General features: G+C 30.7%; 1 protein-coding gene across 3 annotated transcripts in view; it reads right to left on the bottom strand.

Moving 5' to 3' along the window:
- LOC145307444 (band 7 protein AGAP004871-like) overlaps positions 1-23358 on the bottom strand; it is a 111065-nt gene that overhangs the window by 16271 nt on the left and 71436 nt on the right. For all 3 annotated transcript variants that reach the window (XM_080149887.1, XM_080149888.1, XM_080149889.1), the window contains one exon: positions 1463-1560. In XM_080149887.1, the coding sequence (XP_080006013.1) occupies positions 1463-1560 (98 nt within the window). The remainder of the gene's footprint in view (positions 1-1462; positions 1561-23358) is intronic.

Below are 23358 nucleotides of genomic sequence, written 5' to 3'. Positions count from 1 at the left end.
AATCTGTTGATCATGCTATTAATCAACCAATCAATCTATCAGTCAAGCCATAAATCAATCTATCAATCAATATATCAATCAATTTATCGATCAATCAATCAATCTATCTATCAATCAATATATCAATCAATCTATCAATCAATCTATCAATCAATTATTCAATCAATCTATCAATCAATCTATCAATCAATCTATCAATCAATCTATCAATCAATCTATCAATCAATCTATCAATCAATCTATCAATCAATCTATCAATCAATCTATCAATCAATCTATCAATCAATCTATCAATCAATCTATCAATCAATCTATCAATCAATCTATCAATCAATCTATCAATCAATCTATCAATCAATCTATCAATCAATCTATCAATCAATCTATCAATCAATCTATCAATCAATCTATCAATCAATCTATCAATCAATCTATCAATCAATCTATCAATCAATCTATCAATCAATCTATCAATCAATCTATCAATCAATCTATCAATCAATCTATCAATCAATCTATCAATCAATCTATCAATCAATCTATCAATCAATCTATCAATCAATCTATCAATCAATCTATCAATCAATCTATCAATCAATCTATCAATCAATCTATCAATCAATCTATCAATCAATCTATCAATCAATCTATCAATCAATCTATCAATCAATCTATCAATCAATCTATCAATCAATCTATCAATCAATCTATCAATCAATCTATCAATCAATCTATCAATCAATCTATCAATCAATCTATCAATCAATCTATCAATCAATCTATCAATCAATCTATCAATCAATCTATCAATCAATCTATCAATCAATCTATCAATCAATCTATCAATCAATCTATCAATCAATCTATCAATCAATCTATCAATCAATCTATCAATCAATCTATAAATCAATCTATCAATCAATCTATCAATCAATCTACCAATCAATCTATTAATCAATCTATCAACCAATCTATCAATTAATCTATCAATCAATCTATCAATCAATATATCAACCAATCTATCAATCAATCTATCAATCAATCTATCAATCAATCTATCAATCAATCTATCAATCAATCTATCAATCAATCTATCAATCAATCTATCAATCAATCTATCAATCAATCTATCAATCAATCTATCAATCAATCTATCAATCAATCTATCAATCAATCTATCAATCAATCTATCAATCAATCTATCAATCAATCTATCAATCAATCTATCAATCAATCTATCAATCAATCTATCAATCAATCTATCAATCAATCTATCAATCAATCTATCAATCAATCTATCAATCAATCTATCAATCAATCTATCAATCAATCTATCAATCAATCTATCAATCAATCTATCAATCAATCTATCAATCAATCTATCAATCAATCTATCAATCAATCTATTAATCAATCTATCAATCAATCTATCTAACAATCTATCAATGTATCAAATAAATACCTTAATACTAGTGCAGAGAGAGAATGGTATAGTGACAAGTATGAGAATCATGGAAAGGAGGGTCAACAGCAGGGCACAGATACCAGGGTTGTCATCATCTAGACAGAAAGATAGATAGATAGATAGATAGATATATAGACTAGTATGAGAATCATGGAGAGGAGAGTCAACAGCAGGGCACAGATACCAGGGTTGTCATCATCTAGACAGAAAGATAGATAGATAGATAGATAGATATATAGACTAGTATGAGAATCATGGAGAGGAGAGTCAACAGCAGGGCACAGATACCAGGGTTGTCATCATCTAGATAGATAGATAGATAGATAGATAGATAGATAGATAGATAGATAGATAGATAGATAGATAGATAGATAGATAGATAGATATATAGATAGATAGATAGATAGATAGATAGATAGATAGATAGATAGATAGATAGATAGATAGATAGATAGATAGATAGATAGATAGATAGATAGATAGATAGATAGATAGATAGATAGATAGATATATAGACAAGTATGAGAATCATGGAGAGAAGTGTCAACAGCAGGGCACAGATACCATGGTTGTCATCATCTAGATAGATAGATAGATAGATAGATTATAAACATACAATGTAACTTCTTATGGCTTATGGGAGGATATTACCGCCATCCTCCCAAAAGAATTCACCCTCAATAAAGAATGACCCCCAACCAAAGATTTTTATTAATATAGAATATACATGGGAAAATTTGTCGTTAATTTAGGCGTCAATTTAGTTTCTTAAAAAATAATTCATTTATTGGTCATCCAGTGCAAGGAAAAGGGATGCTTTAAAGGTGTTGTAGGTGGGGAATCAATAATTCAGCCTGCTTTGAGTATCACTTTATTATAGTACATGAAAACCTGATTTAGTATACATGTAATAATATATCTATTCTTATAATAGGGTACATAAGAAGAACATTAAAAAACAATAATACGAATATATATGTAAAATAATTTAATAAAAATACAATATATTATATGTACTATATTACAAACTAGCGGCTACGCCCCTAGAGGCCTCTAGGGCTGCTTGTATTTGGGCGATTTTTCTTAGTACTAAAAATCATAGTTATAAACCTTTTCAGGGCCTACTAAAAGCTTCACTGTAAAAAAGAACCATATTGGTTCAGCGGTTAGCGAGATACTTTGATACATAAAGTCAAACATACACACACAAACACATCATTTTACTTTTAGATTAAAATTTATAATACAGTCTATGTATAGGTATACACTATACAGGTATTTATTCAACTACTATCTATCTATCTCTCTATTTATCTATTTCTATATAACAAAAGCAATCTATCTATCTTTTTATCTACCTATAATTATGTCTATATATATATTTATCTAACTATCTAATTCTCTCTCTATATATATATATATATCTAATAAAAGATGTTAACTCACAAACAAAATTGTTTCGTGCATGTTTGCACTTTTCAGATGCCAATATAAAACTAAAGCTTAAAATAAATTTAAATTCAAATTTAAAAGATTTTTACAAATCAGTTGGAAGATTTTTTTACATAATAATTTTTAAATATTATGTATATTCTATTTATCTATCAATATATCTATCCAACTATCTATCTATCTATCTAACAATCTATCTAACTATCTATCTAACAATCTATCTATCCCTCTATCAATTAATTTATCTATCTGACAATATATCTATCCATCTATCTTTCTATCTAACAAGCTATCTATCTATCATTCTATCTATCTAACAATATATATATCTATCTATCTGACTATCTATCTATCTATCTATATATCCATCTATCTATCTATCTATCTATCTATCTATCTATCTATCTATATAACTATCTATCTATCTATCTATTAATTTATCTATCTAACAACCTATCTATAAATCTAACTATCTATTTATCTATCTAACAACCTATCTATATATCTAACTATCTATTTATATATCTATCTATCTATCTATCTATCTATCTATCTATCTATCTATCTATCACTCTATTTATCTATATATCTATCTATCTATCTATCTATCTATTTTTCTATCTATCTATCTATCTATCTATCTATCTATCTATCTATCTATCTATCTATCTATCTATCTATCTATCTATCTATCTATCTATCTATCTATCTATCTATCTATCTATCTATCTATCTATCTATCTATCTATCTATCTATCTATCTATCTATCTATCTATCTATCTATCTATCTATCTATCTATCTATCTATTTATCTATCTATCTATCTATCTATCTATCTATCTATCTATCTATCTATCTATCTATCTATCTATTTTTCTATCTATCTATCTATCTATCTATATATCTATCTATCTATCTATCTATCTATCTATCTATCTATCTATCTATCTATCTATCTATCTATCTATCTATCTATCTATCTATCTAAATATTTATATCTATATCTATCTATCTATCTATCTATCTAAATATTTATATCTATATCTATCTATCTATCTATCTAACAATATATCTATCTATCTATCTATCTAACAATATATCTATCTATATTACCAAGAAGGTATTTCAATATAAATATTTTGACTAGAGGTGGGTTCTTAAAAAGAATCCATGGATCTAAAGGGATAAGACAATGGCCGTTAAATTTATGTACATCCCCAATGATGATATACAAAATTACTCATTCTGTAGATTAAAATTTGTGGTTGAAACGTTTGAATACTCAATTTAAAGAATAAACCAATCAAAATTCACTAGATTCCCCATTTTGTTAAGCAAATGAAATTACCTCTTCTGTAGAATACACTTATTGGTTGAAACGTTTGGACACTCAATTTAAAGAATCAACCAATCAAAATCACTAAAGTCCCCAAAGCTGTTGAACCAACGAATAAGAAAACGTTATTACAAAACTTGTGGGACCAGATCAATATTTAAATGAACATTTAAAAAAAAAGTAAATACAGGATGCTTATTCGGGTTATACTTACATTTTAAGACTTGATTATAGAGAAGCTTTGTTTATAAAATCAATATTTTAAAAGAATTAAAAAAGCTAAACAATTATTAAGGAATGCTTTTATGGGTTTCTAAATTGTAATTATTTTTAGTGGACATTAGGCTGTTTATTACACTAGTCCCCAAAGTTTTATAATAACGTTTATCTTTTCGTTGGTGTAACAACTTATGGGACTGATTTTTCCAAAACTAAGAGTGTCCAATCTTTCCAACCAATAATCATAATCTACAGAAGAGATAATTTTGTGTATCATCATTGGGGATGTACATTTATTGGTCATTGTCTTATCCCTTTAGATCCCTAGTATCTTCTACTCATGTCAAATTTGAAATTGATAGGACAATTCTAAATGCCTAAACTAACTTTATGAGCTCTCTATTACGGTCGTACGGACGGATTGATCCTAATTTAAGTAAAATATTATTTTGGAAAATTTCTAAAAAAAATTTCGGAGATTTTTTAAAGAAAAAATAATTTCAGTGTTTTTTTTTAAGGATTCTTCTCTGAATAGAAAAAAAGGAAAATTTCTTAATACCAGAGTTCTAAAGGGATAAGACAAATGGCCAACAAATTGATATACATCCCTAATGATGATGCACAACAATTACCACTTCTGTAGATTATAATTAGTAGTTAAAACGTTTGGACACTCAACTTAATGAACTAACCAATCAAAATTTAATCAAAGTCTCCAACGTTTTAAGCCAATGAATAGGAAAACCTTATTATAAAACTTTGGTGACTAGTGTAATAAACAGCCCAATTTCCCCTTCCTCCCTGGTTTTATTCTTGAGACTGGTATTTAATAGTAGCAAAGCTGCTCTATATGTTTCTGTCTGTATGTCTGTCAACCCTTATAATAAAGTAACAGAATGTCTGTTTATCTGTACCGTAGGATCTCGCTAACCGCTGATATGGTTCTTTTTAACAGAGTATCTTCTCATAGGTCCCAGGAAGGTTTATAACTATTTTGGGGAGGGTACCACCACCCTCTCAAGAGAAATCACCCCACCAATTTTTTTTTAAATGGCGGGGCACCGACCTCAAAAAAATTTTCTTTACTTTTTCTTTTAAAATCTAAAATAATAAATTGGGTTATCAAATTCGACTCTCTCCTCCTCAAGTGCCCCTACAGGCTTTTATTGTTATAGATCCCAATAATTATAAACAAAATTATCCCTTCTATATTTAGGTTAATATTATTAGGTTAAAAGTTTGGACCTGCCAATCAAAATTCAATAAAAGTTCCTAAAGTTTTTGAGGTAGCAAATAAGATAAAATGGCTATAAAAACTTTGGGTACCAGTGTAATTTACAGTCCAAGGTCCCCTCCCTCCCTCAGATTATCATACTCAATGTCGCTTTAACTTTATCAGGGTTCTAAAGGGATAAGACAATGGCCGAGAAATTGATGTACATCGCCAATAATGATAAACAAAATTACCGCTTCTGGAGATTACAATTTGTGGTTAAAACGTTTGAATACACAAATTAATGAACCAGCCAATTGAAATTCAATAACAGCCCCCAAAGTTGTTAAGGTACATAATAATTAAATGTTACTATAAAACTTTGGGGACTAGTGTAATAAACAGCGCAATGTCCCCTCCCTCTCTGTCGCTATAACTTTAATGACATAGAAATAATAGTCCCCAAAGTTCTTAAGCCAATGAATAAGAAAACGTTATCCTACAACTTTGGGGACTAGTGTAATAAACAGACCAATGCCCCCTTCCTCGCTTTAACTTAATTGACACAGACATAATAGTCCCCAAAGCTCTTAAACCAAAGAGTAAGAAAAATTTATCATAAAACTTTGGGGACTAGTATAATAAACAGCAAAATGTCCCCTCCCTCCCTTCGCTTTAACATTATTGACATATACATAAAAGTCCCCAAAGTTGCTTAGCCAGCGAATAAGAAAATGTTATCATAAAACTTTGGGGACTAGTGTAATAAACAGTCCAATGTACCCTCCCTCCCTTCGCTTTAACATTATTGACATATACATTAAAGTCCCCAAAGTTGTTAAGCTAAATAATAAGTAAATGATACTATTAAACTTTGGGGACTAGTATAATAAACAGCGCAATGTCCCCTTCCTCCCTGAATAGTGGGTATAGTACCTATGTTCACGTACTAATAAACTTTGGGGACTAGTGTAATAAACAGCCCAATGTCTCCTCCTACCCTGAATAGTGAGTATAGTACCTATGTTCATGCACTTGCCAAAGACATTCTTATTTTGATTGATTCATTATATAATCATTATACACATACACACATACACATACATACAAAAACACAAACATAACCTTACATATTACACATACACAAACACCAATATTTCTTGAATTATATGGGCACTATAAACAGCTTCTAAATGTTCTGGATATCTTATTTTGATGACCACTGAAAATCTGATATAAAACTCGTTTTTCAAAATTGTTAAGCACTAGAAAGATTTTTGTTAATATTATTAGATGTTTGCAGCTTCAAAATTTTTTAAATGTTTTCTTAAAGATTTTTTCAATGACAGTTGGATAAAATATTTGAGCAAGACAAAGAACGATAAAGGAGGTTAGGTGAAGGTAGTCTAAAAATCAAAGTATCACCAAAAGTAATTTTAAATTTTTTTACTATGGAAAGGTACTAATTCAATTTAGGGAAAGCATGTTCTGAGCTGGATCTTTAAATCATTTCAATAGTGCGCCAAATCGGGATGCGCCGAATTTCAGCCAATCACAGCGCGGCATTTCGTTAAATGCTGTGCTCTCATTGGTGGAAAGTTGGCTCACCCCGATTTGGCGCACCATTGAAATGATTTAAAGATCCAGCTCTGAACTCACTATAAGGTCCCAGTACATACATCCTATGTAAACCGTTTCCACATTTTTTCTTCTAACCTAACATGCCTTCGAGTAGGATGTGTTCCATCAGGTTCAAACATTTACCATTCAATAGATCTTACCTACTTTGCAAAAAATATCAGACAGATTTTAAATTTCAGCCTTTGGGAAAAGATTTTAAAAACTTTATTTTTAGTTTTGAAAATGTTATTTTACATGTATTGGCGCCAACTTGGATTATGTTAATAAATTTATGTTAGAAGATTTTTTTTCTAAAATTGATAATGAAATCTAATTTTTATAGGGAAAAAAATCTTCGAACTGAAATTGATCAAAAATTAAAATATTTTAAAGATTCTATTTGGAAGATTTTTTTCATTTTTTATTTTTAATCTCAAAACATTGATAAAAATCATTGAAAACATAATTCATGGGAATCAATATATCTTTTAAAAATTGTAAAAATGTTTCTACTTCTAACTAAAAAAAAAAACAAAGACAAGCTCTTTATAGTGCCTATAAAAAAATGACGTCATATTAGAATAATCTATAATTCGGGTATAGTACATTTTGTGGTTACGCCCCTTAAGGGGCGATTCGTCGTATTTTCAAAATAGCTTTTGATAGGTTTTTATAGGTTAGGTTAGGTTATATTAAGTTAGGTGATTGCCCCGCAGGGTTAGAACCACCCGCAGGGGCTAGAAATAGGAGAAAAGTTACTGTGAAAATACGAAGAAACACCCCTTACGGGAGAGGAAAGGGACTATACCCAATAATTCTATTATGACCTAATTCGGAATTTTTTTGCCAAAGTTTTAAATTTATTGCCTATTAAAAAGTTAATAAATTCAAAAACTTTTGTCTACAAAATCTCGAATTACGTCATATTAGAATAATATACTAATCTAAATTGACGTCAATTTTTTGGGCAGCATATAAAAAGCTTCAAACATTGCATTGATTAGGGTAAAAAAACGCAGACGCTATTTCTTCATTTATTTTTGTGATTCGCTACTTATGGATGTTGCCATCCTGTTCGAAAATTGTATACGTCAGGAATCCAAAGGGATAAGACAAAATTGATATACATCCCCAATGTTGGTACACAAAATCATCCCTTCCATAGATTACATTTAATGGTTGAAACGTTTAGACGCTCACCTAATTGAATCAACCAAGCAAATTCAATGTTTCCAAGAAAGTGTTATGAAACTATAATGTTATAAAAAATTTAACAATAAATATAAAAAAAAACTTCGAATTTTTGTAGAAATAATATTGGAATATTTTCTAACGTCTAAAAATAACTGATTCCCTAGTAAACTCTGTCTCAGCAATTTACCTTTTTTTGTGCTTATATAAGCATTTTTGTCAGATTTAAGTAGGACGTGCTCACATCGGGAAAGTCCGCACTTTACAACAAAAGTGGCTTACTTAAATCGGACATGTCGGACTAACGAGCCATTTTCGTAGGTTAATTGCTTACTTGAAGAACTATTATTGCCCTATAAACCCCTAAAAAACCCCAAAAATAAGGGTGGCTGATAAGAATCAGCAAAATCGGACGCTTTTGAGGTAAATGTCTTACAGATTAAGATTTTAATCCGGATTATTTTTCCTCAAAATTTAATCCCTTCTCAGCCATTTAGGCTATATTTGTAGTTGATTGCTTACTTAAACAAGCCATTTTTGTGATTAATGTCCTACTTATATCTTCCATTTTTGCTACAAAATCCTTACTTAAACAAGCAATTTTTGTGATTAATGTCCTACTTATATCTTCCATTTTTGCTACAAAATCCTTACTTAAACAAGCCATTTTTGGGGTTGATTGCTTACTTAAATCCTCCATTTTTGCTGCAAAACCCTTACTTAAGTAAGCCATTTTTGGGGTTGATTAATTACTTAAATCATCCATTTTTGTTGCAAAATTCTTACTTAAATAAGCCATTTTTGGGGTTGATTACTTATTTAAGTAAGGATTTTGCAACCAAATTGGATGATTTAAGTAAGTAATCAACCCCAAAAATGGCTTATTTAAGTAAGGTTTTTGCAACCAAAATGGATGATTTAAGTAAGGATTTTGTAGCAAAATTGGATGATTTAAGTAAGTAATCAACCCCAAAAATGGCTTATTTAAGTAAGGATTTTGTAGCAAAAATGGATGATTTAAGTAAGCAATCAACCCCAAAAATGGCTTATTTAAGTAAGGATTTTGCAACCAAAATGGATGATTTAAGTAAGTAATCAACCCCAAAAATGGCTTATTTAAGTAAGGTTTTTGCAACCAAAATGGATGATTTAAGTAAGCAATCAACCCCAAAAAAGGCTTATTTAAGTAAGGATTTTGCAACCAAAATGGATGATTTAAGTAAGTAATCAACCCCAAAAATGGCTTATTTAAGTAAGGATTTTGTAGCAAAAATGGATGATTTAAGTAAGCAATCAACCCCAAAAAAGGCTTATTTAAGTAAGGATTTTGCAACCAAAATGGATGATTTAAGTAAGTAATCAACCCCAAAAATGGCTTATTTAAGTAAGGATTTTGTAGCAAAAATGGATGATTTAAGTAAGCAATCAACCCCAAAAATGGCTTATTTAAGTAAGGATTTTGCAACCAAAATGGATGATTTAAGTAAGCCATTTTTGGGGTTGATTGCTTACTTAAATCATCCATTTTTGCTACAAAATCCTTACTTAAATAAGCCATTTTTGGGGTTGATTACTTACTTAAATCATCCATTTTGGTTGCAAAATCCTTACTTAAATAAGCCTTTTTTGGGGTTGATTGCTTACTTAAATAAGCCATTTTTGGGGTTGATTGCTTACTTCAATCATCCATTTTGGTTGCAAAAACCTTACTTAAATAAGCCATTTTTGGGGTTGATTGCTTACTTAAATCATCCATTTTTGTTGCAAAAACCTTACTGAAATAAGCCATTTTTGGGGTTGATTGCTTACTTAAATCATCCATTTTTGTTGCAAAAACCTTACTGAAATAAGCCATTTTTTGGGTTGATTGCTTACTTAAATCATCCATTTTTGTTGCAAAAACCTTACTGAAATAAGCCATTTTTGGGGTTGATTGCTTACTTAAATCTTCCATTTTTGCTGCAAAATCCTTACTTAAACAAGCCATTTTTGTGATTAATGTCCTACTTATATCTTCCCTTTTTGCTACAAAATCCTTACTTAAACAAGCCATTTTTGTGATTAATGTCCTACTTATATCATCCATTTTTGCTACAAAATTCTTACTTAAACAAGCAATTTTTGTGATTAATTTCTTAATTAAGCTAGAAACTAATGACAAAAAGGGCTTGTAGATATAAGTGTTCTATGACAAAACTGGAGGACATATGTAAGAAATTAATCACAGAACTAGCTAGTAAGGATTGTATAGTAAAGATAGAGGATATTATTAAGAAATGAATCACAAAACTTGCTTGATTAGGTAAAGGTTTTCAATAATAATAATGAAGGAAATAATTAATAAATTAACCAAAAAGATAGATTGTTTAGTTAAGGGTTTTATTATATAAACAAAGGACATAATTAAAAAATTAACCAAAACATTTGCTTACTTAATTAGAAGCTTGTAGCAAAAGGGGAAAAACTTAGCCAATAAATAATGATAAAAATTGCTTGTCTCAATAAAGCTTTTTTAGTGAAATTCTAGGATTTTTGCTTTAAAATTAATTAAAACTTGAATTTAAAAAAAATCTTGACTCAATTATGGCTTACTGAATTATAAGACCCCTTATTGCTGTTAAAAAATCAATAAAAAAGCTTTTAAAAGTAAAATTATATTAAATTATATAGTAAAATATTAACAAAATTTAGACTGATGAAAATTAGGTTGAAATTTATACAATTAAATTATATTTCTACTTAAAACTCACTAGTTTTCTGCAAAAATCAATCTGATGTTTCTAATTTAATGTTGTGTTATAAAAGGTCCAGCAAAACCACTCCAACAACAGACTGAGACAATCTGCCCTTAAAGTGATCCTAATGTCCTCTAATGATATTTTTGATTGATTTGCTCAGCTCTGTTCTCCACTGAAAAACTCATAAGAAAAAATCATATATATATAATGAATATGATATGATATACATAAAATACTTCTTAACAAATTTTAGTTAATATTTTTTACATAAATATCAATGAATGATTATGAATTTTTAGAAACAATGAATTCTAGTTAAATATAGAAAATATGACCACAAAATATCCCAATAACTTTTTGCTATTGATAAACTAAATAAATATTTTAAATAGTATTTTTCATTTAGGGTTAGACTTTCATTTTAAAAATTTCAAAAATATAATACAAGTGCAGTGATGTCCAAAGGGGGGGGGGGGTACTGGGGTGATTACCCTCCCAATTGAATTTGGGGTTGCCTGTAGGCACCAAAACATTTTTAGAAATGTTTTTTTATTTTATTCATGTTATAAAAAATCCTGTTTTGTTTTGAAAAAGTTTTGAAAAAGTGACTAAGGAAAAAGTAACTTAACATGAAAGATTCTTTAAGCAAAATTGAGGTAAAATAATTTTTTTGTTACTGGCAAAACTTTTTACAAAATTGTAATTAAAAATCTAAGTTATAAGCACTTCTTTACACATATTGAGTGATTAAAGGTTGATGATATTTAAAAATATTACTTTGGAGTAATAAAAAAAATTACACCCCCAATAACTACCCCATTTTTAAAAGTGTATAGCTTTTCCTTACATTGTTTTTTTTTAAAGCTAATATACTTTTAGGCAAAATTTTTATCTTTAAATTGCATTAACTACATCTTACAGACTTGCCAACTTTTCTCTCAAGCAATTTTCTAGAATTTCAGTTTTTTAAAACTTTAATTTGAACCTGATTTTCTGTTACACAATAACTAATGCATAATACCCTTGATAAATTGGTAATTTTACAGAATCAAAACTTTGAAATGAGAGAAAAGAAACAAAAGTCTTATACTACCTATATACTACAGGGTCATTCAAGAGAAATGATTTAAAAAAAAACTAAATTAGGCATGGAAAATAAAAAATTATATAAAATGCTTTATAGATTTGGAAAACCCATTCTGGGACATTCATGTTTTAAATATTTAAAAATGATTTTTTTGACAAATTATGCCTACAAAAACGGTTTTTCTAACAATTGTGTAAAATGCTTTGTATATTTTGAAAACCTATTCTGGGACATAAATGTTTCAAATATTTAAAAATCATTTTTGTGACAAATTATGCCTTCAAAAACGGTTTTTCTAAATGCCTTATTTTTGATGATTTTCTGATTTAAATATAATGGAAAAAATGCTCACATTTTAAAAATTCAAATTGCGCAGCTTGCTTTACTAGTAGAAAAACGTTATGCATACTGTTAGAATTGTCATAAACTTTAGTTTTTGGATATATAAGAGCCATTCATGTGCTATGTATAGTACAGGAGCTACGTGTTAAAATGTTCCAACTTACTTAAAACTTTTCAACCTTTCTCACACTTTTCAATGTAGCTCCTAAACTACAAATACCACAAAAATAGTACTTATATTTTCAAAAACTAGAGTTTATGACAATTCTAACGGTGTGTATAACGTTTTTCTACTATTAATACAAGCTGTGCAATTTGAATTTTAAAAAGGTAAGCATTTTTCCCCAATCTTTAAATCCATACATCTTCAAAAATAAGGCCTTTGCAAAAACCGGTTTATAAGGCATAATTTGTTGTAAACATCATTGTTAAATATTTGAAACATAAATGTCCGAGGATAGGTTTTCCAAATATACAAATCATTTTACACAATTGTTTTATTTTCCATGCCTAATTAAGTTTTTAAAAAATCATTTCTCTTGAATGACCCTGTGGAATAACATTTTTTAAAAACTTTTAAAGGATGCCTGCAAGAAATATAACGCTATAACTGCTGAAAGACTGCCACAAGTAGACCCAATATCCCTAAATTTGAAGCCTTCAGCTTCAATAACAAAAAAATTTTTAGGCATTTCAAACTGACATTTTATGTACAATACTCATTGCTCATGTTAGAAATTAAGAAATTAAAGTATGTAACCTAGATTCAAAATTATATTCATATATTCATAAAACAAATTTAGGTTGCCAGTAACTAATTATATATTTTTCCAATAAAAATACCCCTTTTTATGAAATGAAAATTTTGAAAGATTTCTATTGCTCATAATAGAAATTAAAATATTAAATTATGTGGCATAGACAAAATATTATAACCTTATCTTTTTTCAGTTATTCATAAAATTTTAATATCATGTAGATGCTAAAGTGTTCTCAGAAGAACAGGAAATATCATTTTGATACTATTATTTACAAAAAAAAACTTTGAAAAATGGACTGAAAACACCAAAAATTGGGAAATATGTAAAAAATCAAAAAAGCTACTTGTACTTTCATCTTTAAACACTAAAATTGCTTGGAAATTCCTTGAAAATTTATTTTTAATACTGTAATCTAAAAAGAATTTTTAAATCGGACCATAACACCAAAGATATTTAGAAAATGTAAAAAATAAACAAAAATCTACTATAAAGCAGTCTGATCACCACAGATGTTTTCTTAGAATGACAGGAAATTTTATTTTGTAAATAGAACCAAGAACATTGAAGATATGGGGGAAAATGTGAAAAATATAAAAATAGCTGGGGAAAAAATCGGACTGAATGGATGTTTTATAGTTGATTATGCTTCTTAACAAGAAGTTTCAGCAGTCTATCTTTTATAAGAGCCAAGAAAAAAAAATATTCAAGGAAATTCAACTCTAAAATTATGTGTTAAATCATATTTCAGGCACAGGAAATAAGAGAAAACAGAGGTGGAGGGGATCCTTTGTTAAAATTAGAATAGTATATTGTTGCTTTCCTACTTATGCTTGATAAAATTAGTATGGTATAATGTTTCTGTGCTACTTATGCATATACCTGTCCTTGTTAAAATCAGAATAAAATAATGTTGCTGTACTACTAATAGATATAACTGTCCTTGTTAGAATTAAAATAATGTTGCTGTGCTACCAATGGATATAACTGTCCTCGTTAGAATTAGATTATTATAATGTTGCTAATTCCCCTTGTTAAAATCAGTAATTTACCAAAAAAATACTTAATCACAAGGGGAGAGATTACTATGGATATTAAGTTATAATACTGCCGCGCTATTTATGAATATACTTAACATTTTTAAAAATCAATATTGTATAATTATGCATACTTGTCCTTGTTAATACCAGCATGATCTCTGGGGCTCGGTGACGCTATTTAATTGCAGTGTAACATGCTTAATCGCCAAGTGTATTTAGTAATGTAACACCTATGTAATAGACAACCAACTCTTTGTTTGCACGACCTTTGTCTAGAAGTCCTAACTGTGCATGGTAATGAGTTGCGCGTTTTAGTCCAAGGCATTTCCCCTACTCTAATTATTAATGTCGAACATCTGAAAAGCATCAGTGCAGTAGGAACCATTTTTAACGTCCTTAGTTTTGACGCAGTGTTGAACCGAGACTTGATCCCATCAATTCCTCGACAATGAGTGGATGCCCTACGTGTTAAGCCATGGTTGCGCGTTAATATCAGTATAGTATAAAGTTTTTTAATAGAATGTTTGTCTTTCTTTAATGAGAACTAATGGCGTGTCATCACTTCCTCCATAATTTATATAAAAAAAACAAGGATGACAACATACATAAAAGCGAAGCACTGTAACGGTAGGGACAAACGGACATTAACACTTGTATAGTTTCAGAACTGAATAATCCTAATATAAATGTATAAGAGTCAAAGCAAAATTGTAAGTTAATTTGTTAAAAAACTGCTTGATACAGGATAATGTTTATGGACATACTTACATTTTTAGGACTTGATTATAGAGTTGCTTCGTTTATTACATTATACTTTGTTGTCCCAGGAATCAATACACCAAAAATCAGATCAATCCGATGATTAGATCACATAAAAATTTGATGTTAAAAAAGTAAAAAAATCAACATGCTTAAAATGAACGTACGGACATTTTGGTAATGATTATAGAGTTGCTACGCTCTCTAAATCGTACCTAACTGCTAAAGGAATCACCATGCAAAATTTGAAATCGATAGGACGATTCTAACATGCCTAAATTAACGAAAAAAGCTATCCGTTACGGACGGACGGACGGATGGACGGACGTACGGACGGACCGACCCTAATTATAGAAAAGCTTCGCTTTTAAAAATCAAACCATTAACATCATTACTGCACAAATAAATTTACTAATTAACCTCTCTCTAATATAGATGTTATTGTGTTATTTGGCGAGTATAAGATTGCAAATATGAGAATATGCGGAAGTGAAGACCCAAAAGATTTTTTTTTGATAAAGGATATGAAAATGGATGATTTTTGTACAACCTAATCAATTTTTTTTAAGTATCCAAAGTTTACTTCAACAAATGAGAGATAGTGTTTAAATAACGTGGTAAAATCTTCAGTCCAATGCTCCCTCCCTTTACAAAGCTCCTTTAAATTAATTTTTTTACAAACAAACTTGAACATTGATTGGTTGGTTACAAACAGAAGTGTCCAAACTTTTAAACCAATAATTTTATCTGCAGAAGGGTTAATTTGATGACATTAAAATATAATATGGAGGGAGAGGACAATAGCAGATAAACTATGCATATAAAGTGATAAATAAATATAATTGCATCGTATCATAGGCAGCTTTCAGCGGACATGAAAATATAAAAATGAAAAATCTAAGATTAAACCCAGTTTTTTTAGACCCTAGATGCCGAAGGTCCGGCCTATCAAAACTGGTAATAATTTTATGATTCTTATTCAAATATTCGTGAATAATTATATGTAATAAGATGCTATACATAATTTTTTAGTATTATTGAGAACATGTTTTACTTCAGCGGATATTATTCGGTTACGAAGCCATACTGGAAACAACTTGTATTTTAAAAAGGGCTCGGAAGCCGTACAGTAGCCTCGAATACGATTCAAGTTTAAACCTGCTATTGTGACAAAAAATCGAACAGAAGGATGGTGTTTTTAGGAACAGGTTAAGACTTCCAGCTATATATTAAAGTTGTAATATGACGATTTCACTGAGGTTTACACGCGGCTGCCGAGCCCTGATCTTAAGCTGTGAGGGACAGGCATTTAAAGGGATACGATAATAGAGAAAAATTGTATTACATCCCTTATGACAATAAACAAGATTACTCCTTAAAAATAAAACAAATAAGATAAAGTTGTTATAAAACTTCGGGTATCAATGTAATTAACAGCCTAATGTCCCCTTTCTACCTGGCAAAAGATTATTTATCAAATAATAAAAATTTCAAAATTATTACAAGATTTATCCCAGACTTGCTGGACCTGAGGGGACCGAAGGCCCTGGCTAACAAAACTGGTAAAAAGGGAGTTATTGTTTGCTCGAATTTTCCGTAGAGGTGTGACTTTAAAAAATTTCTTTTTGCCTTTTTAATTGCTAAATTAGACCAATTAAATACAAACGACGAAGCCCAATCTGTCCCACTTTTGAGCAAGACGATTCCCTTTTCTCCCATCTCTTTTCAAGAGATTTTTCTCCCCCCCCCCCTTCCCTTTTTCTTTTATATGACGTCATATAAGAATCGTCTTGCTCAAAAGTGGGACAGATTGGGCTTCGTCAATACAAACTTATTAAGACATCATTTTTATTATTTATTTGACCTGCACTTAAGTTTTTGGATTTTAATACTAAGAAATATTATAATATCATCAGTTGAAAAGTTTGTTAACTAATCTACCAATGATTTAGCCGATAACTAAGATAAAGTTGGTTAAATATAATTTCCTGTCCAATAACACCTTCTTCTTTGTAACTGCTCTATGATATGCATCATATAAAAATGTTTTAAGTAATAATGCCTCCCCCCCCCCCCCTCCCTACTTATATAACCTAACCTAACCCGACCCAAAATTTTCAGGTTCCATTGCTCAAAAAGGTACTTCAAGTGAAAGAACCAATATTTTTGTTTTAAAGCATTGCTTTTATAGATGATTTTTTTCTTTACTTCAAACTTAATTTTCGTTTATAACAAGAATTGTAAGGAATAAGACAATGGACAATAACAAAAAAGTACCCAAACTGACCAATGAGCGTGCGTTTTTCAGGGAGGGATGGTAAATTGGGCTGTTTGTGTAACAAGTCCCGTAAGTTTATAAACTATAGTTTCGAAACGTTTCTAATTCTAATTGTAATCTATTAATTTTTGTTCACTGGGGATGTAAATTAATTTATCGGCCATTGTCATATCCCTTTAGGTTCCTGCGATTATAAAACTTCGATATAAGTACCGAAAGCTTCTGGGCCAACAAATAAGATAACATAATCCTATTATATAAAGTAGTAAGCGTTTTTTGTCTGCTCGAAGGATCTCGCTAACCGCTGGACCGATATTGTTCTCCTTTACAGTGAAGCTTCTTATAGGTCCTAAGAAGGTTTTAAACTATTTTTGGAGAGGGTGTGGTTCACCCCCCCCCACTTCCCCCCCCCCCCAAAAAAAAAATATGTTTAAAATATTTTGAAACTCAAATTTAAAATGGGATGAAGTCGACTTTACCCCCTCCTACCAGTGCCCTTAGAGGCTTCTAGGGGCGTAGCCGCTAGTTATTAAATATTGTGTGTAACTCACAATCGTGGCTCAACACGTAGCGCATCCGCTCATTGTTTGGGAGGTGATAGGTTTGAATCTCGACCCGACATCGTGTCATGACTTAAGACGTTAAAAGTGGTCCTTACTGCTGATATGTCAAGTGTTAATGAACATTTACAATTGTAGAGTGTCAGAACTAAATTAGCATGATACTGTATAAGGACATAATTAAATTTATGGGACTTCATTAAAGATATGCTTTGCTTATAACATTGTCCCTTGTTGTCATAGGAATCAGTATTCGAAAAATAAGATGATTAAGATCTTTTAACAATTATAGAGTTGCTACGCTTCCTAAATCGTACCTACTTGTTATAATGTAGTGTGTTTTAAATTGATAGGACAATTCTTACATGTCTAAATTAACGAAAAAAGCTAACCAGTACTGACGGACAGACTGACCCTGACTATAAAAAGGTTTTCTTTTAAAAAGTTACAATCCATTTTCCAGTATGGCTTTGAAACCGATTAACTGCTGGATTAAGACCGGTTCTCAGCCGAGAGATAAGACAATGGGCTTATTACAATAGTCCCCAAAGTTTTATAATAACTTTTCCTATTCTTTGGCTAAACAACTTTGGGGACTTTTGATTTGAATTTTGATTGGTTGATTCACTAAGGAGAGTGTAACGTTTAAACCACTAATTTTAATATACAATAGGGTAATTTTGTGTTTCATCATTAAGGATAAATTTATCGGCTATACTGAATCATGTTTAGCATCAAATTACAGACATTTTTTCATGAATATTAAAATAAAATCATAAAATTAATACCTTCCAGTTTTGTTTTAATTCCTATATTTTTTACTAGCGGCTACGCCCCTAGAGGCCTCTAGTGGCACTTTAGATGTTTATATTTGTTAAAGTCTCTACATTACTTCTTTATTTTACGATAATTTTCTTTATATTACGTTGAAGTCTCCCATATATTTTTTAAAACTTCGATTTTTTGTCATTTCTCTTGGGAAGGTGGTTGTACCCTCCCCCAAAATAGTTATAAACCTTCCCAGAAACCATGAGAATCTACCCTGATAAGGAGAACTTGATCGGTTCAGCGGTTAGCAAGATACATATACACAGACAGACACACAGACAAACAAACATTCTGTTACTTTAGTGTAAGGATTTTACTTTACACTGAAAGTTGTCTATAATACGATGCAATAATAATGTCAAATCCCGGCCTGGTGATGTAATTTCAATAATCTTATTTGTTTATGATAAGGGTCTGTGCGTCCGTCTGTTCATACACTATGTCGATTTAGAATTGTCCTATCAATTTCAAACTGTAGGTGGTGATTCCTGTGTATTATTTAAGAAGCGTAGCAACTCTATGAACAGGAAGTTTGTACGTCCAATTGAAATATGTTGATTTTTAATTTTTTTTTACATTTTTTTTATGTGATTTTAAACCAGTTTTGTTAGCCCGAGATTCCAAAGGCACGGGTAAAAAAAACTGGTTTTAATCTTATGTACATTTTTGTATTCATAGAAAACAGGATATAATGTTTTTTCAGTATGCCCTAGTACCGAAAATATTTTTTCCAGTATGGCTTCAAAACCAATTAAAATCCGCTGAATTAGAACCGGTTCTAATCCATACTAAAAAATTCTATATAGCAACTTATTACAGACAATTTTCCACGAGTATTAAAATAAAAACCATAAAATTAAAATCAGTTTTCTTTGCCAGGTCCTTCGACCATTCAGAGCTAACAAAACTGGTTTTAAACTTTTAAATTTTTAAATTTAATATCCGCAGAAAGCTAACTTTAATACGATGCTATAAATAATTCTAATTTTTAAATTCATATACTGTTTTTAAAAGCGAAGCTTTTCTATAATTAGGGTCGGTCCGTCCGTCCGTAACGGATAGCTTTTTTCATTAATTTAGGCATGTTAGAATTGTCCTATCGATTTCAAACTTTGTATGGTGATTCCTGTAGAAGTTAGGTACGAGTTAGAAAGCGTAGCAACTCTATAATCATTACCAGAATGTCCGTACGTCCATTTTAAACATGTTGATTTTTTTTTACATTTTTAACAACAAATTTGTATGTGTCCTAATTATCCGATTGGTCTGAATTTTTGTATACTGATTCCTGGGACAACAAAGTGCAATATTATAAGCGAAGCAACTCTATAATCAAGTTCTAAAAATGTAAGTATGTCCATAAATATTATCCTGTATCAAGCAGTTTTTCAACAAATTTACTTACAATTTCGCTTTGACTCTTATACATTTACATTCTGATTATTCAGTTCTGACATTATACAAGTGTTAATGTCCGTTTGTCCTACCGTTTCAGAGCTTCGCTTTTATGGATGTTGTCATCCTTGTTAATTAGTAACTATGTAACTAAGTAAGTGAGGATACCACCACCCTCCTGAGAGAAATCGCCCCAAACTCCCCCCCCCCCAAAAAAAAAAAAAAATACAACCACAAAATGACTAATAGTTTCGAAATTGCTAGAGTTTTGAGTAAACGAGTGAGATAAAGATGTAATAAAACTTTTGGTACCAGTGTAATTTACAGACCAATGACACATCCCTTCTTTATTTACTCATAAACATACATCAAAACGTGATATTAACAAACATTGTTCTTTTTCTTCTATTATCTAAGTGTAATCCAAATATTTCTAGAGAAAACCTAGCACCTTTCTTATATTTGTTAAGTTAAAACAAGTAAATGTAAATAACAAAATACTTAGCTCAAAAAATGTGAAAAGGTTTGTGTCATGTAACGGACACACTACTATATCTTATGTATTTCATTTATACTGAAATAAAGTAAATGCTCAAATGACGTAAAAAAAATTATATAATAATCTTTTAGATTTTTCATACAACATTTGCTGTAAATTAAAGAGTTGTTCCTTATATACAAAAAATGTTTCCTTTCAGCATTACAATAGTTTGCAAAGCAAATATCAAATGTTATGTAGTATATAATTGCCAGAATAAAACTAAATATTTGATTTTGACGGATTTTTTAGCATTTACCATATTTCAGTAATATGTATATGATCATTTTAAAATAAAGAAAACAGAGTCTAACCTTGTAATATGAATGCCAAGCATAGTTTCCTTTCAATAAATATTGGCTTGGTTTAATTTGATGCGTAGTTTAATTTTAACTTTACAATTTTCTACAATTCAAATATTCTTTAAAGTATCATTTAATAGTTGAAATTGTTGAAAAAGGTACAGTTAATATGAAATAGAATTCACTTGAGAATGTTTTTTATTTATCAAAACACCATCACTATAAATAAAAAGTACATTGCACAATGCACATACACATAACAATAACATGTTTCTCCCTCGCTAGCCTTGAATGTACTGACGCGTAGTCTGGTCAGCCTAGTCAACCCTCGCGCTCACACCACACACAAACACGCACACACTCACGAAAACACACACACACACTAACACAGTCACACTTAAACACCGATTCCTGGAGTCGGTCGTCACTTTAAAAAATCCGAAAATAGAAATGACGCAAAATTATGCAAATTTTATAAGTCAATTTCCAGTATGGCCTCAGAACCAATTAAGATTCCCTGGATTGGAACCAGTTCTCAACAATACTGAAAAATCATGTATAGCATTATATTTTAGAAAATTTTTGCGAATTTTATAATCAAAATCATAAAATTAATACCTACCAGTTTTGTTAGCCCAGGGCTTAAAGAAGCTGTCTATAATACTATTCGAAATAACTATTATCCATATCCATTTATATAAAGTAGAAAGGTTTTTTTAAGATTTCAAAACCTTATTGTTGATATAAAAAGTAGGGTTGGGCCGGATACCAGATATCCGGCTGATTTCAAATGCCGGATATCCAGCCAACGCCATATATCCGGCAAATATCCGGTTATCCGGCCAAATTACCGGATATCCGGCCGGATAACCGGCCAAATTACTACATATTAAAGTATCAAAAAAGGATATAGTCCCTTTCGTGGCAACGCACCTTAAGGGGCGATTCGTTGTATTTTTAAAATTCCTTTTAATAGGTTATTTTAGGTTAGGTTAGGTTATATTTGGTTAGGTGATTGCCCCGCAGGGTTAGGCAATTGGCCCTGCAAGGTTAGAGTCCCCCGCGAGGGGCTAAAAAAAGGAGGAAAGCTACTGTGAAAATACGAATAATCGCTCCTTAAGGGGCGTTGCCACGAAAGGGAATATACCCGCAAAAAAATTTCTTCATAAACTGGTTGTTTTATATTATACTAGCGGCTGCGTCCCTAGTATCTAGGGATATTAGAAGGGACATGAAAGTGAAGAAAAATAACTTAAAACTTTACAACGACTTTTTTTTATAAAAATTAAACAGCCTAAAACCACCCTGGGACCTATAAGAAGCTTCACACTAAAGGAGAACCATATCGGTTCAGCAGTTAGCGAGATCCTTTGCTACAGACAAAAAAAGCTTACTGCTTTATATAATACTAGCGGCTTCGCCCCTAGCCTCTAGGGGCTTACCCCAAGAGGTTTGATCAACCTAATTTTTCATATTTTAGATTTAAAAAGAGAAAGTAAAAAAAAATGTTTGGGTATAGTCCTTTCCACGACATCCCTCCATAAGGAGCGATTCTTCGTATTTTCACAGTAGCTTTTCTCCTATTTCTAGCCCCTGCGGGGGACTCTAACCCTGCGGCGCCAATTACCTAACCCTGTGGGGCAATCACATAACACAAAATAACCTAACCTAACCTAAAATAACCTATAAAAAGCCATTTTAAAATTACGAAGAATCACTCCTTGTGGAGGGATGTCGTGGAAAGGACTATACCCAATTTTTTTTTTTTTGGGGGGGGGGGGTTCATTTTTTGGGGGGGTTGGGGGTGTCCAACCCCCCCAAAATTAGCTTAAAACCATCACAGGACCAGTAGGTATATTCCCTGAAGAGTAGAGCCCAATCGGTTCAGTGGTTACTGAGATCTTAAGCTTCAGACGGACAGACAGACGGACAGACAGACATCGTTCTACTTTGTATTATAGATGATAAAATCAAGGTTAAATCTTAAAAATCAAGTAACTATAAAATGATCCTTCTTCTTAGCAAATAAATCTAATTAACTATTAATACCCTCAATCTGTAATATCAACCCCTAACGGTTGGAGGATGGGCAGGGAGGTGGCGTTGAATGCCTGCCCCCCTCCCCTCTGTTTTTTTCTATCCCATTTTCTGTGTATAAAAGGTATAGGGCTATAACTGAGATATTTTCGAAATTTGGATATGACACATAACTGAGAGTTGAAATTTTTTTAATACC

The sequence above is a fragment of the Acartia tonsa genome, chromosome 15, assembly GCF_053477335.1.
Source record: "Acartia tonsa isolate MP-2025a chromosome 15, ASM5347733v1, whole genome shotgun sequence".
Taxonomy (NCBI): domain Eukaryota; kingdom Metazoa; phylum Arthropoda; class Copepoda; order Calanoida; family Acartiidae; genus Acartia; species Acartia tonsa.
The sequence above is the reverse complement of the archived record's forward strand: the minus strand, read 5'-3'. Positions and strand labels throughout refer to the sequence as shown.